General features: G+C 45.8%; 1 protein-coding gene across 1 annotated transcript in view; it reads left to right on the top strand.

The window, feature by feature from the left end:
• PRR5L (proline rich 5 like) overlaps positions 1–23,043 on the top strand; it is a 69,753-nt gene extending 46,710 nt beyond the window's left edge. Inside the window, exons 5-9 of the mRNA XM_007943304.1 lie at positions 7,460–7,486; positions 8,909–8,925; positions 11,115–11,296; positions 13,460–13,586; positions 22,649–23,043. Of these exons, the coding sequence (XP_007941495.1) occupies positions 7,460–7,486; positions 8,909–8,925; positions 11,115–11,296; positions 13,460–13,586; positions 22,649–23,043 (748 nt within the window). The remainder of the gene's footprint in view (positions 1–7,459; positions 7,487–8,908; positions 8,926–11,114; positions 11,297–13,459; positions 13,587–22,648) is intronic.
• The last annotated feature ends 3,964 nt before the right edge of the window (positions 23,044–27,007 follow it).

Below are 27,007 nucleotides of genomic sequence, written 5' to 3'. Positions count from 1 at the left end.
GGGTACTTTGGACATGTTATCAGGAGGGACCAGTCCCTGGAGAAGGACATCATGCTTGGTTAATTAGAGGGTCAGTGAAGAAGAAGACCTTAACAAGATGTATTGACACAGAGGCTGCAACAAAGGGCAATGATTGTGAAAATGGCATAGGACAAGATGTTTTTTTCATTTTGTTGCTCATAGGGTCACTATGAGTAGGGACTTACTGGATGGCACCTAGCAACAACAATAAGAGAGGTTGAACCAGTCACTAGAAAAAGACATCATGTTTGATAAAGTGAAGGGTCAGTGAAAATCCTCAAGGAGAGGGATTGACAGAATAGCAGCAACAATGGATTCAAACATTCTAATGATTTTGAAGATGGTGCAGGACCAGGCAGTGTTTCATTCTGTTGCACATAAGGTCACAATGTGTTGGAGCTGACTCAGGGGCAACTAACACCAAAGGGAAGCAGAGGAATCCCTAGTAGTGCAAATGGTTAATGTACGCAGCTGCTGACTGAAAGGTTGAAGGTTTAAGTCCACCCAGAAGGCCCTTAGAAAAAAGGTCTGGCAGTGTACTTCCAAAAAAATGAGCCATTGAAAACATTGTGGAGCACAGGCCTACTCTGACACACACAAGGCCACCGTGAATTGGACAACTTGGTAGCAATTGCTTTTAAGGAAGGCTGACCAGCAGATACTCCTTTGCAAAATATGTGGCTCTCTCATGCACACTTGCTCTGTACTCTGCTGACTATTCTGCTTCTCCTGTTGGGGTTAATGCTTCATTTCTAGAAAGACTTTGTTAAAGTACAGTCTTGAGAAGTAGAACAGTAACACAGTAGTTAGTGACAGTAGGTATTAACCTGTGCAGGTGACACAACTCTGCTTGCTGCGAGCAAAGAGGACTTGAAGCACTTACTGCCAAAGATCAAAGCCTTCCAAACTTTAGTATGGAAGAAATCCATATTTGTGCCCATTCCAAAGAAAGGTGATCCAACAGAGTGTGGAAATTATTGAACAATATCATATCACATGCAAGTATAATTTTACTGGAGATAATACAGAAACGATTGCAGCAGTATATTGACAGGGAACGTCTAGAAATTCAAGCTGGATTCAGAAGAGGACGTGGGATGAAGGATATCATTGCTGATGTCAGATGGATCTTGACTGAAAGCAAAGCATGCCAGAAAGATGTTTACCTATATTTTATCAACTATGCAAAGGTGTTCAACTGTGTGGATTACAAAAAATTATGGATAACATTGCAAAGAATGGGAATTCAAGAACACTTAATTATGCTCATGAGGAACCTGTACATAGACCAGGAGTCTGTTGTTTGAACAGAACAAGGTTTAAATTCTGGAAGAGTGAGCATCAGGGTTGTATCCTTTCACCATATATATTCAATCTGTATGCCGAGCAAATAATCCAAGAAGCTGGCCTGTGTAAAGAAGAACATATAATCAGGATTGGGGGAAGATTCATTAACAACCTGTGACATGCAGACAACACAACCTTGCTTGCTGGAAGTGAAGAAGACTTCAAGCACTTGCTGATAAAGATCAAAGACTACAGTCTTCAGTATGGATTGCAACTCAACATAAAGGAAGCAGAAATCCTCACAACTGGACCAATAAACAACATCACAGTAAATGGAGAAAAGATTGAAGCTGTCAAAGCTTTCATTTTATTTGGATCCACAGTCAATACTCATGGAAGCAGTGGTCAAGAAATCAGATGTTGTATTGCATTGGGCAAATCTGCTACAAGGGACCTCTGTAAAGTGTTAAGAAGTAAAGATGTCACTTTGAAGACTAAGGTGTACCCAATCCAAGCCTTGGTATTTTCAGTCACCTCATATGTATGTGAAAGCTGGGAAGTGAATAAGGAAGACTGAAGAAAAATTGATGCCTTTGAATTGTGGAATTGTGGTGTTGGGAAGAATACTGAAAATACCATGGAATACCAGGAGAACAAATAAATCTATTCCTGGAAGTAGTGCAGGCAGAATGCTCCTTAGAAGCGAGAATGGCCAGACTCCATCTCACCTACTTTGTTCATGTTCTCAGGAGGGATCAGTCCCTGGAGAAGGATGTCATGCTTGGTAAAGTGGAGGGTCAGCAGAAAAGGGGAAGACCCTCAAAAGATGGAGTGACACAGTGGCTACCACAGTGGGCTCAAGCATAGCAAGGATAGTGAGGATGATGCAATACTGGGCAGTGTTTTGTTTTGTTGAACATAGGGTTGCTGTGGGTTGGAACCAACTAACAAAAACAACATTTGCATATGAAACTGGACAATGAATAAGTAAGACCAAAAAAGAATTGATGTCTTTGAATTATGGTATTGGAGAAAAATACTGAATATGCCATGGACTGCCAGAAGAGCGAACAAATAGGTCTTGGAGTGCTCCTCAGAAGTGAAGATCTCACGTACTTTGGACGTGTTGTCGGGAGGGACCAGTCTCTAGAGAAGGGTATCATGGTTGGTGAAGTAAAGGGTCAGTGGGAAAGGGGAAGCTTCTCAATGAGCTGGATTGACACAGTGGCTGTAACAGTGGCTCAAACACAGCAATGATTGTGAGGATGGCACAGGATCGGGCACTGTTTTGTTCTGTTGTACCATAGGGTTGCTATGAGTCGGAACTGACTTGACAACACCTAACAACAACAACAGGAAATACCTTACCTCAGAGGGAAGGACAGATATAGTTTGAACAGTATTTCAATTTGTAATTCCTTTAAATGTACATGTCAGATACTTAAAAATTGGGAGGTTATGCTTAAAGATCATCTTCCCCCCAACCCAGGCCTGTCCCTAACATTTCTGGTATAAGAGTACAAGCAGAAGCCTCTGGCTGCATCCCACTCTTCTTTATCATCACATCCTCAGTTTCATCTTACACCCCTATCAGAGGCTTTCTAGCACTTACGTGGATAATCTAAACTCAGTATCCACAAACCTTCCTTTTCCTGCAGTAGTCACCCCTCAGCCAACAGTGGGCCTTCTCTTAAGAAGACAGACCTGGGAGGTAGGGTTGCCAGATCCAGCAAACAAAAATTCAAGATGCCCACTTAAATTTGGATTTCAGAAAAATAACAAATAATACAATAGTTGAGACGTTGTTGTTGTTGGTAGGTGCCGCTGAGTAGGTTCTCATAGTTGAGACATACTTACGTTAAAAAAATTATTCAAATTTAACTGAGTGACCTATAATTTATCTGGCAGTCCTGCAGTAGCAACAGTTGGGGGTGCAGAGGTGGGCAGGCCTGGATCTTCTCTTAGGGTCATTTGGGCAGGGAATTCCAAAGTAGGTCTAGAATGGGATTGTGGGATCTGAGTGGGCATGTCTCCACCAGTGTAGTCAGGAGGGCCAAGGAACCAAAAAACCAAACTCACTACCATCGAGTCGGACCCAACTCATAGCCACCCCTCCTGGGGTTTCTGAGGTGGTATCATTACAGAAGTAGATTGCAGAACCTTCCTTCCAAGGAATGGCTGGTGGGTTTGAACCGCCAGCCTTCTGGTTAGCACTCAGATGCCTTAGGCACTACGCCACCAGAGCTCCTAGGAGGGGCAAGAGGGACATCTAAAACTCAGCTAGGGAGGAGCCCTGTTGTGCAGGTCTAAGGATAATTACTGTCTTACTTCTTTTGAAAAATTACAAGATGTAGCAATTGTTGATATAAAGCTGCTACCCTAGAGCTACCCCTTTCTACTAGAATTGTGTTTCTGTGCTCCAGTTTCTCACCTCCCCCACCTGGCTAGCTTCTCCCTTTCCCTGACAATCCCTAAGGACATGTCAGCGTGCTACCTGCCATCCACAATCCATCTGTCATTTTGTTGTACTACTGTGGCTTGCATGTTGCTGTGATGCTGAAGCTATGCCACCAGTATTTCAAATAACAGTGAGGGTCACCCATGATGGACAGGTTCCAGTGGCTTCCAGACTAAAGCAGACTGGGTAGAAAGACCTTGCATCTGCTTCCAAAACTCAGCCAGTGAAAGTCCTATGGATCACAACAGACCACTGTCCGTGACAGTGCTGGAAGATGAGCTAGGTTGGAAGGTACTCCAAACACACAGTGGCCCAACAGTGGACTTGAGCATACCAACAATTGTGAAGATGGTGCAGAACTGGGCAGTGTTTCATTCTGTTGGACACAGGGTTGCCATGACTCAGAACCAACTTGACAGCAAGTAGCAACAACAGCACCCTGTTTTCTACAGTTAGCTGAGATTGGGCGAGGATGAGATAAATTCATATTGTAAGTAGGGACCCCTGAGAGGAGGTGGGCATGATCCGTAGCTCATGGCCCTCAAGGGTTATAGGCGTCCAGGAGACAAACTGCACTTTCTTCCCCCTTTTTGTTCTGACCCAGGCTAACGTACTCATTTTTTATGGGACCAAATCCTTCTAGCTTTTACCTTTTTTCTGGGATTAACTCATGAAAGCAGGTTACATTTTGCATAATGTAGATAGACATTTTTTCATTTATAGAGGAAGGAGGGTGTGAGAAAACAGGCTTGGCTTTGTTAGGCTTTTTTTTTTTTTTTTTTTCCCAGCCTAAACCAACAGAATAGCTGACTCTAGATTAGTATTCATTCCTTTTCTGATCCATTGTGGGCTGAAGCAGTGCCTAGGACTGGTGACAAGTCAGTGCCCTGGTTAATAGCCCCAAATAGTCCTCTCAGAAAGGAACAATTCACTTGTTTATACAGCAGGCTGATGTAACTTGGGTGCCCCATACCTTCCCATAAAACTACTTCCTGCCAACATGGGAGAGCAGGTCTTTATGACTTTGGGGACAATCGAGAGGTTCTCAAGATAAAACCCTGTGCCAGGTAGGATTAACGATGTGTGACATTGGATCTTACGTAAATGGTTGTACCACTTGCTGCCCTGGGCCTGAGTCAGGTTTGCCCTTAAACACATGAGACACCAGGTTGAACATGCCCCTCTAGTTGCTTGTAAATCTAGGCTTTTCTCATGTGCATGTAATATTTAATGTTGGGCTGGGAAATCACAAAGGCAAAATCTTTTATCTTCTCCAGGGCAAATACTTTCACTGCCCGTGCCTTGTCTATGTCCAAATGACTGCTGGTATTTCACACGAAGGCGAGATGGCAGCAGGGCAACCTGGGGGAGGAGGGGGAAAAGGGACCGGATTGTCCCCAGAACAGAGTGATCATCTATATGGGACCTAATGGTCAACAACTGCTTTATAGCAAAGATGAGAATGTAACAGAGCAGAGAAATGAGATAACTGGAAATGGAACAACCAAAATGTAAATAATGAGAACGTTGGTGCATTATGAAGTGAAGAATGTAACAATTGCCACTGAACAATTTGTTTATAAATTGTTGAATGGGAACATAATTTGCTATGTAAACTTTCACCAAAAACACAATAAAATATTTTTAAAAAGAAGAAGAAAGTGGTTTAGAGCATGAGCCTCTGAGTTAGGTGGACTTGGGTTCAAGCCCTCACTCTGTGTTGTTGACTGCCTGGTTGCATGCCCTCCCCATGGGATCATTGTGGTCCATAAGATTTTCATTGTCTGATTTTCAGGAGCAGGTCACGAGGCTTTTTCTCCTAGCCTGTCTTAGTCTAGAAGCTCCGCTGAAACCTGTTAGCATCATAGATGCACCCACGTTCCGTTGACGTTGGTGGCTGCACACAAGGTGCACCCGGGAATCAAACCCGGGCTTCCTGCATGGAAGGCGGGAATTCTGCCACTGAACTACCAGTGACTCCCTTGGTAGCCTTGGGAAGGTAACCGTACCTCTCTGAGCCTCCTTTTCTTCTGTAGAATAATAATACTTACTTCGCAGGGGCATTAAGATTAAATTAGGTAATAGAGGAAAAGTGCTTCGGGTAGCACTTGACACAGTGTTTAAAAATAGTTGCTGTCATCAACAACATCACTATTATTCCCTGTTCAATAAAAGGGTGTTGAAATCCCAGCTAATGACCCAATTATTTCCATGTGTTTTTCCACATGTTATGGCCTAAGCAGATGGATTTGGAATGGGTGGCTCTTGAGTGGTAGCCATATGTTTGGTATCACACAATGGGAGCACTGGGATAGCACCTTGATATTGCCTAAGCAGAGGTATGGCCTGCATTTTCTGAATCTTACTACCTAAAAAAGCATCCACTCAGTAGATATGAAGAAATAGGCTCTCTCACTCTACTTTTCAGAGGACAACGTGGTAGTATCTGTAAGACTTTTTAGAAGCATACTGCGATCCAGCGGTTTTGCTTTGAGGGAGTATCATCTGGATGCATGGCTAAAAATGCTCAGAGAGACGGGGAAGAAAATGTTTATTACAGCATTATAGGGGAAACAAATGGAGGCACCTTGGTCAAGAGAAAGTTGGTTAAGTAAAGCAGAATGTGTTCATATTGCATCCTTGCAGCCTTAAAGAACAGTGAGGCAGATGAGTATGTGCTGGTATGAAACAATACCCAATAGAGTAAGTTAAACGAGAGCAAGGTGCAAAGCAGTAGACAATGTAGTCTCTATGCGTGTTTAAAGGGGTTATAGTGATTTTATGAATGTAAAAACTTTCAGGAAGAATCCAGATATGAATCAAAACCTGTTAAGAGCAGTTCCCTGTTCCAATGGCCAATGAACCCATGAAAAAATGCTCAACATTATTAGCTCTTACTCACTGCTGTCAAGTTGGACCTGACTCATAGTGACCTCTCCTTCAGGTGTTATCTCTATGGAAGTAGATTGCCCAGTCTTCCTTCTGAAGAGTGGCTGGTGGGTTTGAACCTCCAGCCTTCTAGTTAGCAATCAAATGCCTTAGGCAGTACACCACCAGAGATCCCCATTAGCCATTACTGATATGCAAATCAAAACCACAGTGAGATATCACTTCATTCCCACTAGGTTGGCTAAGATTTAAAAACAAAACAGAAAATAATTATTGACTAGGATATGGAGAAATTGGAACCCTTAACCATTGCTGGTGGAAATGCAAAATGGTACAGACTCTGTGAAAAACATTTTGGCATTTCCTCAAAAAGTTAAATGTGGAACGACCATATGACCCAGCATATCCACTCCTACATGTATACCCAAGAGACCTGAAAGCAGCAAAGCAAACAGACACAGGCACACCAATGTTCACTGCAGCAATATTCACAGTAGCCATAAGGTGGAAACAACCTAAGTATCCATCAACAGATGAATAGATAAACTAAAGGTGGTACATACATACAATGGAATACTAAAACCAAAATAAAACAAACCAAACTTACTGCCCTCGAGTCAGTTCTGACTCACAGCGACCCCTCCTTGGGTTTCTTAGGCGGTATCACTAAGGAAGTAGATTGCCCAGTCTTCCTTCTGAGGAGTGGCTGGTGGGTTTGAACCGTCAGCCTTCTGGTTAGCAATCAAATGCCTTAGGTACTATGCTACCAGAGCTCCTAAGGAAGTACTACTCAGCCATAAAGAGAAATGAAATCCTGATTCTTGCTACAGTGTGAATGAACCTCAAAAAGCTTTATGCTAAGTGAAATGAAACAATCACAAAAGGACAAATACTGTATGATCTCACTTAAATGTAATAACAAGAATAGGCAACTGTATAGAGACTAAAGTTTATTAGTTGTTACTAGGAGTGGGAGGGAGGGGGGAAAGAGAGCCGTTGCTTGGGAAGCAGTGAGTTGTCCATGGTGATGGAAAATGTGGCAGTGATTATGGGTGGTAGTTGTACAACAGAGTAATGTAATTGATATCATTAAATTGCACCCTTGAAAAATACTGCTTTGGCAAAAACAAAAACAAAATAAAAATATTTACCCAACTGGTAAAAAGAAAAAAAAATAATAATAATAGAGTGGTTATCCCCATGGAGGGAGAATAAGAAATTAGGGGAAGATGACGCCAACTGTTCATGTCAAACTCTTCTTCTGAACTGTTTTACTCTCTTCCTATGAAAATCATTTTCCTTATGATTTAAAAAACAAAAGTGCAAGCCAGCTAACATTGCCTCTGTCTGAAGTGCAGTGCTGGAGAAAGGAAAGTCCCTCTAGATGCCTTGATGTCCTTGTCGAGGGTTTTTGGAAAGTCAGTTCTGTGAAGTGACCTAACAGTTGTTGGGGTAGATGGTCCTAGAATTGGAACATTCCATTAACACCAAAATGGCTGTTCAGGAGAAGTTTTTTCAAGTTTGTATGCTCCAGTATTCCTTTTTCTCTTTCCTTACCTCCTATAGTTCAAAACAAACATTTCTATTTTTATATCACTTTACTTTTGTTTGCTATTGAGCGAAAATTGGGTAAGTCCCTGGCACAAATGGCTTGCACTGAACTACTAACCTAAAGGTTGACAGTTCAAACCCATGCAGTGGTTCTGTGGAAGAGAGGCCTGACAATCTGTTTCTGTAAAGATTACAGCCAAGAAAACCCTATGGATCAGTTCTGTGTAACACGGGGGGTCACCATGACTTGGAACCAAGTCAGTGGGAGCAGGTCTGGTGTTTTGGTTTAACAGCTTCCAGTATCATATAGTACCAAAGAGCATGAACAGGATCACAGGGGCCCATCCTAGTTCTCACCTGTTGTTGTTGTTCCAGCTCCGTGGAAGAAAAGACCTAGTGATCTGCTCTCTTAGAGATTATTTTTGTTAGGTGCCATTGAATCAGTTCCGACTCATAACACCTCTGTGTACGACAGAGTGAAACTCTGGGCGGTCCTGCACTATCCTCACAGTTGTTGCTGTGTTTGCGCCTGTTATTGCAGGCGCTGTGTCAGTCCATCTTGATGAAGATCTTCCTCTTTTCTACTGACCCGTAAAAGATTACAGCCTGGGAACCCTATGGGGCATTTCTATTCTGTCATATAATGTCTCTGTCAGTCAGAATTGACAGCACGCAACAACAACAACAACTGTATTCAAGGAGGTGGAACTTTGGCTTCAGTTTCTGTCTGGGTGAAGTGAAAGGAGCCCTGGAAACAAAGCAGGAGTATAGACAGCTATGAGACAAGGCAGTCGATGCCGAGTGCTGGGATGTGGTGGAGAAAATAGAAATTATAGGACCTTGAAAATGAAAAGTGGTACAGATCAATGCCATTGAGGGTACCAGGGAAGGCAGTGAAGAGGGAGTGGTTACACTGAGCCTATAAAGCATGAGTGATGGTTGTGTGTCTGCTGGGAGTGGGGCTGGTAGGGATGCAGAGGTGGCAACTATTGTTACCTGTGTTTTTCTTTCTTTCTGTTTGGTTGCTAGCTTAATTATTTTTTAAATGATATTTTCTTGTTTTCAGTGAAGGTTTATATAGCAGTTTAGTTTCCCATTCAACAATTTCTATACAAATTGTTCAGTGACATTGGTTGTATTCTTCACAGTGCATGGACATTGTATTATTTCTATTCTACTTGTTATACACATTTCCATTAATATAGTTTTCCTGTCCCCTTACCTTCTCATCTTTGTTTTAAAGTAATTGTTGACCATTTGGTCTCATATAGATGAGTTTTTAGGGGAATGTAGTACTTATGGATGATATTCTTCATTTTGTATGCCAATCTGCTATTTAGTTAAAAGGTGACTGACTTCAGGTTTGTTTTGGTGCACGGTTAAAGAGCATCTCAGGGTGGTATTTTTAGGGACTCCCCTAGTCTCAACCACAGTAAGTCTAGATTTTTTAAGAATTTGAGGTTCTGTTCCACATTGTTCTCTCGTTCTACCAGGATCCATCTATTGTGGCCTGATCGGAATGGCCAGTTATGATAGCTGGAAACCATCTAGTTCTTCTGGTCTCAGGGTAGATGAGGCCATGGTTCGTGTCTTGCCTGTGTTTTTAATAAAACCCTGAGGAGTTATAGGAAATATAAACCTTCCTTAAACCTTGGCAGACTTGGGGGATGGGAAGCTAAGTCTTGTTTGGGAGGATATCCTAAAGATATTTTTGTCCTCATCAAGGGCAACTGATTTTTGTTGTGTGTTATATAAAATCAAAACCAAACCCATTGGTACCAAGTCAGTTCTGACTATAGCATCACTGTAGGACAGAGTAGACCTGCCGCATAGAGTTTCTAAGACTGTAAATCTTTACAGAAGCAGACTGCCTCATCTTACTCCTGCAGAATGGCTAATGGGTTCAAACCTCTGACCTTTTGGTTAGCAGCCGAATGCTTTAACCACTGTGCCACCATGGCTCCTTTGTGTGGTACATGTGTGTGCAAAGGGTAGTCTGGGCAATGAGTCCTCCTTTCCCTCAATGTTCTAGGGTGGTTTGGGACCTCTAGAATCAAATTGTTTGGGTTTGGAAGTCAGCTCCACCTTGGGTAAATTGCTTTAATCTCTGAGCCTTGTAATTAGAGTTCCTTCCTCTGCAAAATGGTTTTCATGATAGTATGTATCTCAAAGGGTAGAAGTAGGGACTAAATGTGTATTTAACATCTCAACTATTTAGAATATGCCTGGCATATAGTCACAGCTTAATATTAACTCATATGATTATTAGTTACTATTTTCATCCTCTGTCCTGCCTCCACAGTTGAGTAGGTTCCTTTTCTTCTACTTGCTCAATATTTAACAGGTGTGATATTTTCCTCTTTCCTCTGGTACATGATAAAAATCAAAAACCAAACCTACTGCCATCAAGTCGATTCCATCTCACTACGACCTCCATTGGGTTTCCAAAGCAGTAAATGGCATAATTTAATGCCATTTAAATTATAGTAAAGTAGACTGCCTCGTCTTCCTTCTGTGGAGTGGCTGATGGGTTTGAACCACCAACCTTCTAGTTAGCAGTCAAATGCCTTAGGCACTGCACCACCGGAGCTCAAATATTTAATGAGTGAAATTGAGAAGTGCCTTGAACGTGAGGCACTGGTGGCCATCTGCTCTGTCCTTTCTCCCCGTCTTCCTCTCTCTCCTTCCTTTTCACTCAGCACACCATGACCCATATTGTGTCTTGTATTATCTTTTGGTCATTTAGGAAAGTTAAGTCACACTTGGTCTTAAAATAAACTTACATCCCAGAGGACAGGGGCTCGGTCTTCTACTCTCTGACAGCCCACTGGGTTCCGCAGAGGGTTTGTCCTGGATGCACTGTAAACATTCATTGTCCTGAACCCTGTAGGGTTGGTGACAGGTCCAGCAATCTCTCACCTCCCAACCCTCCCACTTCTCCCCTTCCAGGGCCAGGAGCTGACCATCCGCCAGATCTCCCTGCTGGGCTTCCGAGATCTAGTCCTGCTGAAGGTGAGGCTGGGTGATTTGCTGCCACTGGTCCAGTCCAGGCTACCCTCATCCATTGTCCAGATGCTACTCATCCTGCAGGTGAGACTCTGGCTTGAATGTGGCCCCATATGTGGTCCCAGGGCCAAAGGAGGAAGGGCACTGCCACTGTGGGCTGAGTGGGAAGAGACAAATTGACAAGAGTGCTGGAACCACCTTTGCTTAGTTTGGTATTCTTTAGTTTATTAGTCTGTGTTCCTTGGTTCATTTGTTCATTTGATGTATATGCTCTGAGTTTCCTATAGGCCTTGGTGTTGTGCTTGGTGCTGAGATCACAGTGGAATATGAAGGAAGCATAGTCCTGTCACTCAGGAAATGGACACCCTTCTCTCCAGTTATGTCGGGGTGGGGGGAATAAGATACAAGAAACAACAACAACAACAACAAAAACCCACTTATGTCTAGTTGAAAGCAGAACAGGAAGTCATTGGAAAGTTGCCATGGCAGATGGGCTTCATGAGGGACTGCAGCCAGAAACAAGACCATGTCGGGCAGCAAAACCACCAGCCTTTCTCTATATATTGGGCTTTACTTGTATCTATCTGCCTTGTTTCCTTCTGTTGCTGTCTCTCCTGATGTTGCCTGGTCTCTCTTTCTCTATAGGATTACGTTCAGTGCTTTAGTTTATGCTTGACTTAATGGAGCATCCCACAGGTCATGTGTTCACATCTTTTGCACGTAGAGACTACCTGGATGCTTGGCTAGTGTCTCTCAATCCCAATTCTAAATCAATAGTAAGAATTGTAGGAACATTTATTGTTTCCTGGCATATACAATCCAAGGACTTCAAGTGTATTGTCTTATTAATCAGATAATCCAAACTACCACTTTATGAAGTGGGCATTGCTGTTATTCCCATTTTACAGATGAGGATACTGAAACCTAGAAGTTTAGGGGCTCACCAAGGTCTCTCAGCTAGTAAGTGATAGAGAACATTCTACTTCCTCCCAGCTTAGAGTAGACCACTCCCCTTTGTCCAGTCAGCTATGACCTTGAGTGGGATCAAGTATTATGAACATAACCTCAGTGATGGGTGGGAGTACACAGTTCTCAAAGAATAGGGCTGTGGACTAGAGAGACCCCTCAAAAAATAGTTTCCCCCAACTCAGCTCCCACCTGTAACAACGTTGTGGCATCAGCTCTGAGCCCTTTCTCAAGGAAGGTTTATCCATACTCAGGCTCCCTGCTGGGATGGAATGTCAGGCGTGGGGCTCTGACCCCACCCCAGCTGCTTTGCTCTCTTCTGGTTCTCTAAGCTCAGCCATTGTGCTGGACATTCCTTCCCTGTGGTCACAGAGGAGGAAGGGGAGGAGGAAGCTTTGTCTAATAGATGAGGGTAGGTGTCCTGGACTGAAATGCCAGGTCAAGTATTTTATGGAAAAGAAAGCGAAAGAGGGTAGAATTGAAAGATGTGTGCAGCTTGCGTCAGGCATAAATTAGAGCGTAGATCTCAAATTTAAGAGTCTAGAAAAGGACCTCTTTGGGGTTATGATAGGAAGGTTAGGAAAGGAAGACTGGACTTCCACACTCCCATTTATACTATTTTGGGTATGAGAGGTGATTCCTTTGGGGTGTGTGTTTGGAAGGGAAATTGATCCAGCCCTTCAGGTGAGGGCTATCACCTGCTGATGGTCCTGTAGGAAGGCCTCTGTGGGTAATGAGGAGCACCTACCACCTGCAGACCTCTGTGCCAGACACGTAAAATACATCAAAACCAGTTATTGTTGAGTCAGTTCCAACTCATGGTGAGTTGGTGTGTGTCAGAGTAGAATGCTACTCCATAGGGTTTCAATAGCTGGTTTTGGGATGTAGAATACCAGGCCTCTTTTCCAAGGCCCCTCTGGATGGAGTGGAACCTCCAATCTGTTGGTTAGCAGCCAAGCATGTTACCTGTTTATCCCACCCAGGGACTCCACCTATATATGTCGTTGTTGTTGTTGTTATGTGCCGTGGAGTAGTGACCCCTTCTTGGGTTTCCGAGGCAGTATTACTACGGAAGTAGATTGCCCAACCTTCCATCTGAGGAGTGGCTGGTGGGTTTGAGCCACCAGCCTTCTGGGTAGCAGTCAAGTGCCTTAGGCACTATGCTACCAGAGCTCCCCCACCCTTACATAGGAGGAGGATAAACAGGATTTGTTGACTAATTGCCAGGCTGGCCAAGGAGAGTTTGACTGACCTTTGTCTATTTTGGATGCTCTTTTCTAGAGTGTTCATGAGCCCACAGGCCCAAGTGAGAGTTATTTGCAGCTGGAGGAGCTGGTGAAGCAAGTGGTTTCTCCTTTCCTTGGCCTCAGCGAGGACCGTGGCTTCTCAGGCCTCACATACACGCTAGGTAAGGGGCACTGCTCTAAAGTTGCCAGGAGCTTTCCAGATAATGATGCCAGCTTTGTACGATTGACTGACCACAAGCTATGTGCGAGCCCTTTGCTTCTGATGTGAGTCTGTTCCAAATGTGTGCATTTTATCACTCACAGTTCTGCCTGTGTCCTCCCAAGGACCCAAACTGTGCCTCTGGTGGTGCCTGTCTGAGTTGTATCCTTGAGCAGCGGCTTTGATCTTTTTCGTGTGCCTGGGAGTTCATTTTCCTGTACCTAGTACTAGAAACGGCCTTGACTGCAACCACCCTCTCCCCACCAGTTGAGTGGAAAACCTATCCCTGCGGTCCCTCCTCCATTTCTATAGGTTCTGCCAGGGCCTTGGCAAGAAGGAAAGGAGCTCCTGGCTTTGGGGACAAATCTTGTTGGGGTTTTCCTCAGTAACGATAAAGCTAGTGTTAGTGCCAGGCCCTGTAGTAGGCTCCCTGGAGAATCTAGCAGTGAATCACATCTGTTCCTTCTCTCAGTGAGATCACAGTCGAGATGGGTACCTTGGTTTCCTATGACCACCGCAACAAAGGGTCAAGAACTTGTTATAGTTAAGAATAGAAGTATATTGTCTCACAGTTCTGAAAGCTGGACGTTAGGAACAGCTTCTGTGTTGATTCCTTCTCAGGGCTCTGAGGGAGAATCTGTGCCAGGCCTCTCTCCTAGCTTCTGGTGTTGGCTAGAGACTCTTGGTGTTCCTTGGCTTGTAGATGTATTACTCCACATCCCTGCTTCTGTCTTCACATGGCTGTCTTCCTTCCATGTCTCCCTGCCTCTGTAGCTCTTCTTCTCTTTTATAGGACAGCTCTCATTTTGGAAGGAGTCCTGGTGGTGCTGTGGTTTAAACATTGGGCTGCTAAAAGGTTGGCAGTTTAAACCCACCGGCCACTCCACAGGAGAAAGATGGGGTAGTCTGCATTTGTAAAGACTTTACAGCCTTGGAAACTCTATGGGGCAGTTCTACTCTGTCCTAAAGGGTTGTGATGAGATGGAACCAATTTGATGGCAATGGGTTTTGTTGGTTTCTTTTCTTCTCGTGTTGGATTAGGACCCATTCTGCTCCAGTATGATGTCCTGCTAACTTAACTTACAACATCTTCAGAGATCCTGTTTCCCAAAAAGGTTACATTCACAGGTACTGGGGATTAGGACTTCAACATATATTTTAGGGGGACATCGCTCAATCCATAACACTATGGGGAGAAAGCCAGATAACAAGGCTGATAATATAAAGCTTTCCTCGATTATGTTCTGAAATGTAGGCCCCTAACTTGCAGGAATTTTATGTTCATCATTCTATCTCCACAGCTGAAATGGTGCTTGGCACACAGTTGTTGTTGTTGCTGTTATGTGCCGTCTAGTAGGCACCCAAATATTTGAGATGGTTGCAGGAAGGCAGGGAAACCAGCACCATAGAGAGGTACAGAAGTGGAGATGGATTACTCAAGTTTGGAAACTATAGTTAGTCCCTTTTCAAAGACAGGGGAAAGGAGTAGCCTGCAGTGAGGTTCCTGCCCCTTCCTCGGGCCTCTCTACTGCAGAGAAAGGCAGGGCAGGCTGCCAGTTTTCACTGCCTCGTTCATGTCAACTGGAGACACTGGTCTCACCACAGCCACCACACGTCAGAGGTGCTGGCCCTAGCCCGCTGCTTGCCAGATTCTGCTCCCTCCCTCTCTTGCTCACTAACTTATTCCTCCCAGAGCTGGGACAAGCTGGAGTTGAAACAGCAGCTGTAGGAAAATGGTTGCCTGCCCTCCCCAGCCCTGAGGGGAACGGAGGGGGCACAACAACACAAGTGTTGCCAAGGCCCTCCTGGAACCCATTTTCTTGCTTCAGCCCACCCAACTGGCTCCGCTTGCCTAGGTTGGAGAGGGAGGGTCCCAGCAGATTTGGGACACTGGTAGGTTAGCTGGGCTGTGACAGGGACATCCCCACCACCATCTGGACCTAATGCCAGGAACAAGAGTCAACTTGGAAGTCTCTTCAGTGAGGAGTCACTTGAGGAGGATGTCTTTGTTTCCTGCTGCTGTTGTAACAAATACTACAAGTGAATGGCTTTAAAGAGCAGGCATTTTCTCAGTTTTGGAGGCTAAAATTCTAAATTAGGGTCTTAGCCATTTCAGTTCCTTCCTGGTCTCTAGCGTCGAGTGTTCCTTAGTTCGTTGGTGATCCTCATATGGTATCTGTCTTCCTGCTGCTTTTTATGTAAGTCAGAAGTGATTAAGTATAGGGTCCACCCTTCACTGGTATGACCTCAAGGGACTGATTTCTCATATTACATTACATTGTATTATGGAAAGTGATCACATTATAGTAGAGGATATAGGAAGTGATCTGTATCACATTACATGAGATTACAGCTACAACCATAGGGGTTTGGGTCCCAACACATATTTTGGGTGACATAATTCAATCTGTATCAGAGGGGGTACCTTCTCCTGGCTCTCCAGCTAAAATAAGAATAACATACTTTTGTCAAACTACAAAGCAAAGGTCTTAGGTTTTATTCTTGGACCAAGAACAAACCCTGTCTCTGGGAGTTGTCTCAGGAAGGGGAGAAAGGGTGGGACAAGGCCCCCTTGATTATTTTTTTGATGATGAATATCTCAACAGATGTTTGTGGAGACCCTGTTCCAGGTACCTTGTGAGGTGCTGGAGATTTATCAGGGAACAAACAGACCCATCGCTGCCCTGTCCAGTGGGGAAGTCAAACAATACACAATGACTCATCAGTACACAAATGGGGGGAGTACAGGGCCACAGAGCCTGTGGCAGGGAGATTTTGCCTGGACCAGGAAATCAGGGAAAACTCCCCAGAGGAAGTGACAATTGTTACGGTACGTCAAGGATGAATACAAGTTAGCTGAATAGACAGAGGGAAGACTATCCCAGGCAAAGGGAAGGACCTGTAGGAGGGCTGGGGAGGGGGAGGGGGGCACTAGAGGGTGGAGCATTTGAGGAACTGAAAGAGCTTAGGAGTGCTAGAGCAGTAAGTGCAAAGTGGTTGATGGCAAGGGGAGGCCCTAGACACAGACCATGCCCTGGGCACTGTACAGGGTGGGCTGGCTGCCACACCACAGAGCAGGCACTATTGTTCCCATTTCACAGGTGAGGCAAATGAGGATTGTGGTCACATGGGTATTGGGACCCAAATTCCAAAGCCCCAAACTGTTTACACCTTGCCAGCTGCCCCACATGCCCTACCTTAACCCCACCCCACAGAGGTGCTTTGTTGGGGACAGGTAAGGAGATAGTCCTTCCCCTTCTGTTCCTTAGCCCATGAGGTGTCCCAGGCCAGGCACTTCATCCCCCACTTGGATACCAGAAACCTAACATGACCACTACAGCACCCTTCCTCACTGAGGACACGTCATTCCAGATAGAGAGAGGATTCTCTGGGATTCAGTCTTCCCTTCAGCAAAATGGGGACAATGATGTTTATCCTGCACAAGGGAGGGGAAGTTGAGATGACTGGCTGAAGGAAAAAAATAAGGCAATGTGTTGGATGTGAGAAATCCCTGTATGTGGGAGAGGGCTTTTCCATGATTCTCTTGGCCTTAGTTGGGTAGAGGTACTCAAGGACAGTGGGAAAGTCACCTCAAAAGCCATCCCTTATCAAATGCCTGTCACATTCCAGGTACTAACCAGGTTCTTGGCATGTGTTCATTTCATTTTCGCACAGCCTGCTGAGGGCTGGGTGCTGTTGTTACCTCAGACCCAGAATTGTTAGAAAATGTTCCTATGGGGTCATACACGGGGGTAGGTGACCAGAATCAGAAAAGAAAAACAGAAACCAGTTGTCTTGAGTCGATTCTGCCTCATGACAGCTCTTGTGTGTCAGAGTGGAACTCTGGTCCACAGACTTTTTTAATGGGTGGTTTTGCAAAGGTAGATTGCCAACCCTTGCAAGGCACTTCTGCCTTGCAAGGCACTTCTGGGTGGACTCAAACCTCTAACCCCTTGTTTTGCAACCAAGTGCATTAAGTGCTTGCACTACCCAGGGACTCTCTAGGGGGCGTTACTCACCACACCCAAGTGCCCAGGCATGTTTGGCCCCATGGAGGCTCATGGGAAATCTCTCTTCCTGCCAGCCAGGCTGCAGGGTTTAAGAAGCAAGCCTCCCCCTTTGGATCTGCTTCAAATAGAAAAGATGAGTTTGAGGCTTAGAATAGAGTGTATGTGTGTGCATGTGCACACACACACAATGTGCCCATTCCTGAAAAATAAAACGATTGCTTTTCTAGGGTAATTGAGAGTGTGGAGGGGAGGAAAATAGTGAAATCTTTTAAAAAAAATAAAGGGGAGTGGGCAGAATCTCCAGAGGCCAGCTCTCACCCTACCTTCCTAGTTCGGGAAGTTTCCAAGCTGCTGTGGTGGCTGATGACAGGGCCCTGCCTCCTTAACACTGCATGCTTGATCTCTCCCACACAAAAGCCCTGGCCCCACACATGCCCCTCTCCGTTGTGTCTCTGGAGGAGGGCCCTTCCTCCTGCACACAAGTGCCATTGCACGGATACTGTAACCCTGTAACCCCTCGGTGTGACAAGGAGGCATTCATCAGCATTCAGGTACCCGGGCCTGGAGAGGGGCACCCACAATAGGCTTGGTGTGCCTGTGGGTCATAATGGCTGCATTATGTGGCTGCTCCAGTGGGGCCAGGCCCGTGAGCCTGGGAGATCAAAGGCCTGGGAACCAAGTTCCCAACAAAGGACCTGAGCAACTTCGTCCAGGCTTTGCTCCTCTTTGGGGGTTTGAAAGGAGCTGACAAGGTTTGGCTCCGTAGCAGGGGGAAAAGTGCCAGTGCTCAGCAGGGTGCTTGGTGAGTAAGGAAGGAATAAAGACTTCCCCTGGCCCCACCCCGTGAGAAAGGCCTGGAGGAGGAGGAGGTGGCCTGGAGGTGGGGAGATGTCAGAGGAGAGGTGGAAGGACCCAGCCCTCTTCCTGCTGAAAGGGCGCTGCTGCAGGGAAGGACCTGTGTTCAGGCCCTGGGGGGCATCCATCCCTCCCATATTAAAAGATTATCTCCCCCGGGGGTAGTCCCGGCCCTCCCAGGCAGAGAAGATAAAGGAGGGGAAGAAAGCTAGAAGCAACAGTGTGGGTAGCCTAGCAGTTGGGTTTGAAATCCTTTGGGACTCCCAAGAGGCCTAGCAGGGGCTGACTGCAGTGGATGGAGATATAGCTGACACACTTGCCTGAGGGTTGGCTCTGAAGTCTGGTGGGAGCTTAGCAAGGAAACACTGTCTGCCCAAGGGACTGGACAGACATAGTCGTGCGGCCCCTGTGGTCGCAGCTTAGCCTACACCCAGGCTTGGGAACCAAAACATTCTACCCAGAAAGCAGAAGGAAGAGCTTGTTGGTCTGTCCCATGAGTCACCGGCTATGGAGCAGCCCAAAGGAGATAGGCGGAGGCAGCCATAGAAAGAGCGGGGCCTTTAAAACCACAAGAACTGGGCTTCCGCTTTGTGGCCTGGAACTTCTCAGAGCCACAGAGGTGCACAGAGGCCCTGTCCTTCATTTAGTGAAAGCTGCCAGTCTCGGAACAGAGCCAGGTAGACCACCACCTGCTATTCTCAGGGCCCCACCTGGAGAATCACTCCAGACAGGGAGTTATATGTGTCCCTCCTCTTCCTCCATACCCCAGACCACATCCTGGCACTCACCATGCTGTGCTGCCGTGGCCTGGTTATGTGTCTGTCTCCTCCTTAGACTGTGAGCTCTTTGAGGGCAGGGACCATGTTGCTCCTCTCTGTACCACAAGGCCTAGCATAGAGCTCTCCTGTGAGTGAGTGAGTGAGTGAGTGAATGAATGAATGCATGCATAGCAGGTTAGGTAGAGTCTCCCCACCTGGCACTCTCCAGGGTGCATAACCTATCCAAAATGCTACTTCTTCATACTTGTCCTGCTCTGAGTCCCCAGAGTGCTCTCACCCCTACCTCTGTCCAGACCTTGACCCCCTCTGACTACACAGAGTCATTTGTGTGCGAGCCATCTAGTGGTAATGAGCAGGGTCTCTCTGTCAGCCCTCAGCTTGGGTCCTGCCTCCATCACTTACTGCTGTAACCATAGCGTTATCTAACATCACAGCTTCAGGTTCCCCTTCTACGAAAGGGGCAGAACGCTACTGGCTACTTCACAATAGTTGCTTTTCTTTTTAAATTATGAGTGGAATCATGTCTATGAAGCACCTTCTTTTGGGTACAATGCATAGCATGTAAGGGGCAGTGGTGGTTCCACGGTCAAATTCTCCCCTTCCCTGTGGGAGACCCGGCTTCGATTCCCGGTCTCCTGCCAGGCTGCTTGTACGGTTGGACCTCAACACAGGTTTTGCAACAGCCAGTCATAAGCACTTGGTTTTAACAGCAGCATGAGAGAAATAAATTTTTTTCAAGTTTTTTTTTTTTTAAAGGATGTTCCTTTAATCGGGTCCTTGCTTCTTTGAACTCTTCCAGTGCTTCTCTTTTATAGTTATCGATTTTTCTGGCCATAAAAGTAACGCATAGTTATTGTGAAATATGGGACACTAGAAATGTGTGCCGCTTGGGGGTGCAAGCGTCCGTGCTACAGAGGCAATTTCTGCTTTGCCTCCCTAGATTCTCTCTTGTTTTGTGGCCCTTTGGTGTTTGTCTCATAATCACCTTTTCCCAAAGAGGGAGGAGGCAGAATACTCACTTCTGGACAGCCTCTTGCCTGGCACCTGCATGGGGATGGTCTTTGCTGTCATCTGAGCTCAGCGGGTAAGCTGGCAGTGCCCTGAGAAGCAGCAGGCGTGGGTGGGGAAAGTGTCAGCCTGCCATTTAGTGCCTAAGAGCACCAGGACTGAGCCTTAGTTTTCCTGCTCTGTACAACAGGGATAAGAAGGCCAGCACTACCTATTTCAGAAGGAGATTGGAACCAAGCAGTGAGATGGGAGATGGGCGATGGGAGACGGGAGGTGGGAGTACACTCAGTAAACTCTAGATTCTATCCATTATTACTTGCTTTAGAAGAACTACTGTTGTTACTGTCAAACAGCTCCTATGGGCTCCAAGCCAGTAGACATGGTGATTTCATGGGTTAGGGTTAGGGTTCTATTCTTTGTTATTTTCATACAAGCTCTGGTAGCATAGTGCCTAAGGCATTTGACTGCTAACCAGAAGGCTGGTGGTTCAAACCCACCAGCCACTCCTCGGAAGGAAGACTGGGCAATCTATTTCCGTAGAGATACCGCCTCGGAAACCCAAGGAGGGGTCGCTATGAGTCGGCTTTGACTCAATGGCAGTGAGTTTCATGTATGTTCAGAGGGCGGTGATGGTTCCGTGGTGGAACTCTTGCCTCCCCTGCGGGAGATCCAGGTTAGTTTCCAGCCAGTGCACCTCATGGGTGGCTACCACCAGGCCGTCAGCGGAGACTGGCATGCTGCCGTGGTGCTGGACTGGTTTCAGCAGATCTTCCAGATTAAAAGAGATTGAGAAGAAAGGCCTGGCAATCTCCTCCTGAACAATCTGACACACGTGGGGTCATCCCAAGTCAGTAGCTGATTTGATGACAAGTAACTGCAATAACTCCATGCTCAGAACACTGTTCCCCCTGCCTCTCTCTGGGCGGTCTGCTGCCCTGAAGGCCTGTGTGCAGTGTACATCTTCCCTGGCAAGTCTCCTGATTGTTCTCAGATGGAGATGTTTTCTCCTATCTTTGAACTTCATGCACATGGCTGGTCCTTACTGCGAGGTACATCGCCTATTATACTTATCTGTGTACTTTGTAAGGGCAGCCCAGGAAGAATGAGGGTCTGGAGTGAGACAGACCCTGTTGGAATCTCAGCTCTACCACATTAACTATATGACCTTGGGCAAGTTATTACCTCTCTGATTCCTACTTTTCTCATCTGTACAGTGGCAGCTAATAATATATCATGATGTAAGTTCTGTTTTTAGGAGGATTTAAAAGATGAATACACACCAAAGGTGAGCTCAGTCCCTGGAATATGGTGAAGGCTAAAATATCAGCAGTTTTATAAAAATTCCTATTGGCTCCCTCTTTGTGTCAGCCTCCATGGGGCCGTCATGGAGCCTAGTCCATTCTTGGATGGTGCCAAAGGTTGTTTGAATCCAGAAGAGCTGACTTGTGCAAAATGCAGGCCTCAGACCACTGACCCAGCTAGAGAAGATGGGGTGTCCGTAGTCTTGGTTCAGGATGATTTAGAAGTGGCCTGCTGCCCTGACTTGACCCCTGAAGCTCTATCCAAGTACCTCTTGCTCTGGATTTAGGCTCAGGAGGACTCATTGATTTCCATCTATTGGCACAGCAGAGGCCACAGCCTCCCAAGTGGATCCAGAGGGCTTCTTTTGGTAGCTGGTCTTCAGAGGGGACTGGTTGAAAGGGAATTTAGGGCAAATCCAGTGAAGCTCAAACAGCATCTGAGAAAAGAGCAGAGATTTCCCTGAACCTAACCTTTCAAGGCACATCCTTTGTTGACCTCCTAATACTGGGCAGGAAGAGCTGTCACAGACAGTATCTGGCTTAAGCAGGTAAAGTGGCAAGAGAAGCTTTTAGCCATAGCCAAATTCCTCTCTCACATTTTAAATGGCATTGTTTCCCTCATTTCCCTTTCAGATTTCTCATTACTGGGGCATAGAAACCCACTGACTTTTGTTTGTTAACCTTGTACCTTGCGAGTTTGCTAAATTGCTTTGTTAGCTCTAGAAGTTTTCTTGTGGACTCTGGGATTTTCTTTATGTTGGATCATGTCATCCATGGACAGTTTACTGCTTTTCTATCACTTGCATTTTAGCAAGGCTGCACCTACAGCTGTCCATGGGGTTGGGTTCCCACCTCAGTTACTAAAGTTGGCACTTCGAACTTGTCCAGTGGCACTGCGGGAGAGAGGCCTGGGGATCATCTGTAAAGATTACAACTAAGCAAACCTCATGGAGCAGTTCTACTCTGTAACACATCGGTGGCCATGAGTCACAACTGACTCAGCAGCAGTGGGTATGCTTTCCTTCTTTGCCCGCTCCGCAGTGACAGCCTTTTCTGGTTTTTCTCCTGTAGCCAGGCGGCACTCCAGGGTCCGGCCCAAAGTGACTCTTCTGAACTATGGCTCCCCAATGACCACAGTCAGCCGGCCACTGAATGAGATGACACTGACCCCACTGACAGAGCAAGAAGGGGAGGCCTACCTAGAGAAGTGCGGCAGTGTTCGGCGGCACACGGTGGCCAACGCCCACTCGGACATCCAGCTGCTGGCCATGGCCACCATGATGCACTCAGGCTTAGGTGAGGAGGCCGGCAGTGAGGACAAGTGCCTGCTCCTGCCACCCAGCTTCTCCCCACCTCACCGGCAGTGCTCCAGTGAGCCCAACATCACCGACGGCCCTGATGAACTGGAGGAGGTGGCGGGGACCAGCCAGGAGGAAGATGAGCTGAACTGTGCTTCCCTCGGCTGAACCAACAGCCCCCCTGCCCAGGGTGTCCCAGCTCCTTCTTAGCAACCAGAATGAGGATGGCTCCATCCCCATGGACCAAGGGCGTCTTCTTCTGGGCAATGCTGCCTTCTTTCTTTGAGGCAACAGGCCTGGTCTGGATCAGTCCTAGAGGAAATGCCTGTTATAAAATTTTTCATTTTTGTGAGGCTACCACCTCTTCGAAATCACACAGACCCAGCTGTCACAGAAAACTCAGTTGTCTAGTGTTCACCTTCTGACTTCCAGCATTAGTTACCTGGCTGACTCAGAGCCTCATCTCAAGGGGTGTGGGTGGAGGTTTCCCTCAGGTATTGGATGATCTGATGTTTCCAGCAATACTTCCTACTGCCCTTATCTCAAGGGGTGTGGGTGGAGGTTTCCCTCAGGTATTGGATGATCTGATGTTTCCAGCAATACTTCCTACTGCCCTTGATGTGACTGTAGCGGGAGGTTGTCTGGATCACCCATAAAACCAGCAAGGATGTGCTTTTGAAGTCCCTTTTCAATTCCTTGTGATTCAGAGGCTTGTGGGTAAAAAAGAGGTGATAGAGTGGTAACTCCTTTATCCTATTTTTGTGTTAAGTGAAAGTGGAGTGCAGCCCTTACCACGCATGTCTCTAGAACGTGTCTTCCTTATTTCCGTTTAAGAAGTGCAGGGAGAGAGTTGCCCGGTGGTGAGTGAGGGTCCCTCCTATAAGCTGCGTACACAAAGGCCTTTGGTTTTTGGCCCTGGAGGCATTGAGGCTGGAGCAGCTCTGCCTGGCATTAAACTTTAGCACCTCCCTCTCAGGCTTCCTCCCAAACTAGGAACGAACCTTGGGTGGGTAGTTGGTGCCTCAGTCCCGCTCTCATTTCAGAAACTGACTATTTTCCTATTGTGGGTATGAGGGGTTGGCAGATACCAACCACCTAGTCTGTTCCTGGATTTGACTTGAATTTTTTAAAATTTGTATAGTTTGGAAAAAAAAAAATTGTTTGCAAATATTTGCACGTCGAACCTTGCACTGTTCATTTCCAGTGAGGTGTGTCCTCATACTCAAAAACCAGCTGCCCCCTGAGAAAGGAGACTGGAAGTGTGGTTCAGGGTAGGGCAGTCTGAGGAGGGCAGGGCTCATAGACTGCAGAGTTCTGGAAGGAGCTGATCTCAAATCCAGAATGGCCTGTGTTTGTGAGGGTTGTGGTTTATAGGAAAAGCTGTTGTCGGGGCAGCAGATTCAGCTTGCCTCCCGAGCAGAGGAATGTAGCCAACAGAGTGTCGCTCGTCTTTACAGTGGGGTGGGATGGAGGAGATGGGAGTGGGGTGGGGGGGAGGACCTTCTGGAGGGATATTCATACCTTGTGTTTAAGAGGTGCCCAGAAGTCCCTGGGAGTTTCTAAAATGTGGGGCCTCAGACTGCTGTTTGGGACAGCCAGCTTTGGTACTGTGCTATGTCCTTCACACCATTCTCTCTGGGTTTGGGGGCTTTTTCTTTACCTGGAATCCCTGTCATCCTTCGGGACTGGCCTTTTGGCCCCACTAAGAGTAGTTCCAGATAAAACAAAGGCTCCCCCTGACCCTCCTGGCACCTTCGGGGGATCCTGTTAGTCTTTGGAAAGCAGCCAGCTTGGCATCCAGTATGGCCAGAGGGGGAAAGGGAGGGAGAGGATCTATTTAAACTGACAACAGGGGAGGAGAAGGCCTTCTAAGCACATCGAAGCCTTCACAGAATTTCCCTTCTGAGTAAAGTTCTGAAATATGGCGAGAATTGTGCTTTTGATAGCTTGAAATTTGAAAATTTTGTTTAAAAAGTTGTTTAATTTTGATTCCACTGAGAGAAAGATGGAAAAGAAATGTTCTGAGAATTACAAACAAAAAATAATATCTGTGTATGTGCTGGATAAAGTAAAAAAATTAACTAATATGCATTAGCAAATGGTAACAACATGATGATTTCTTTAACTGATGGCTTCTGTCCTTGTTAGCGTATTTAGTACTTGAGACTAGTATTTATTGATCCAGGCAAAGTAATTCATCATCTTGGTTTGTGGTTTTAGTTTTATGAGGTTAATTATTATTATTATTTTAAAAAATGCCTTTTCCATATCCCAGGTGCCTCTGATGAGGACAGCAGTCATGAGTTAAATGAATAAGCTCTGAAGTTGAGAATGGGAGTGTCACTATAGGCCCAGCATTCTTAACTGCTGATGACTGTTAGTCAGTTTACAACTAGACCTTTGTGTACACACCTGGTATTTGTGTAGAAATTATTTCACACTGCACATAATCAAATTTTTGTTGATGGTTATGGGCATTTTAACAATCAGAGCTACTATAGGAGGGAAAGCTGTAGTATTTTTGACTACTTTTTCTTCCCTTTATGAGACAAGGATTTATGTCATTATTCATGCTAGAGTTTTCCTGTGACTGAGGTTTGATGACAAGAAGCAGTCATGATTCTAAACTCTGAATGAGTCACGAGCCAACAGCCTTCTCATTTTGTCTGCCTCCAAAATGGATTCAATAAACATCGTTTTGTCCATGTCACCCTGCTGTCTTGATAGGTGTCTCACATGTATCTTGACTGAATTTGCAAGTACAGGAGTCAAATGAACTCTTCATGACTCCTGTCCTCTGACTCGGACCTGCTTTTCCTACCTTCAGCTCCCTTTTCCTCTGCCTTCACCCCAGAATTAGGAGGCAGCCTTAGCACAGCCAGTCTCCCCTGGGTTTTGTTTGCCATCATAGATGGGGTTGGGAAAATGTAATTTCCTGGGGAAACAGCCTATGTGTGGAGCTTAGAAAACACTGAACAAAGCCTCTGAGAGGCCACGGCCTCTTTGAAAACCAGCTTGGTCTCCCTTTCTGGAGTATTTGACCCAGAGGGAACACTTCTCACATTTACTGATGGACTGTCTCCTCATACATTTCCTCACTGCCTCCTTGAACAAAGGAAATCTATAGTATTTTACTCTCTGCATAAATTCTCCTAGATGCATGTTATGGATTGAACTGTGCCCCCCACAAAGATATGTGTAAGTCTGAACCCTCAGTACCTGTGAATGTGAAATAGGGTCTTTGAGGATATTTTCAGTTAACGTGAAGTCACAGTGGAATAGGGGGCCCCTAATCCAATATGATGGGGTGATCTTCCATAGATTTACAGCCTTGAAAATACAATGGGGGTCACTATGAGTTGGATGTAACTTGATGGCAGTGAGTTTTGAGTTTTAAATATAATATGAAAAGTGTCCTGTAAAAGGGGCAAAGAGACAACAGAGGGAAGGAGGCCAGGTGACAATGAAGGCAGAGACGGAGTCACACTGCAGCTGCAAGTGAAAGAATGCCCAGAAACTGGGAGAGACAAAGGATCTTCCCCTGAAACCTTTGGAGGGAGCAAGGCTTTGAACTGTTTTTTTCCCAGTTCTGTCGTGGCCAACGAAGCAAAACTGGGGCTGACCTGAATTTGTAAACTAGGTGTACTGGAACAATTACCAGAATGGGAAAATTACAGGTCAACACCCTGCCAAGAAAACTAATCTTCCTCTTAGAAAACAAGGGCAGTGTGTTCATTGCATAGCAACTAAATCTCTTGACAGGCTGAGTGCCCATTGTGCCCAGATCAAAAATGGTGACCAACTGTGCCCCTCTGAATGTGTGTCACTCTCCCCAGTCCTGACAATAATCCAGTCTCCCACATCAGGCTCCTAAAAGGGCTCACTTCACCTCTTCTGAAGCTCCCACAGTTCCGACCCAGTTTCCCTTTCTGGTTATCTATCACTCTGGCATACCCACATTTTAGAAATGTGGATCTGTTCCAATTTCATTTTGTTGGCCATGACCAGTTTAAATTGGGTTGAAGCTCCGAAAGAGAGCATGGCCCTGCTGACCTGAATGTGGACTTCTAGCCTCCAGAATCATGAGACAATGAATTTCCATTCTTACAAGCCACTCTGTGGTGCTTTGTTC

Source organism: Orycteropus afer, unplaced genomic scaffold, assembly GCF_000298275.1.
Source record: "Orycteropus afer afer isolate SDZICR_OR568_19922 unplaced genomic scaffold, OryAfe1.0 scaffold00103, whole genome shotgun sequence".
Lineage (NCBI taxonomy): Eukaryota > Metazoa > Chordata > Mammalia > Tubulidentata > Orycteropodidae > Orycteropus > Orycteropus afer.
The sequence above is the reverse complement of the archived record's forward strand: the minus strand, read 5'-3'. Positions and strand labels throughout refer to the sequence as shown.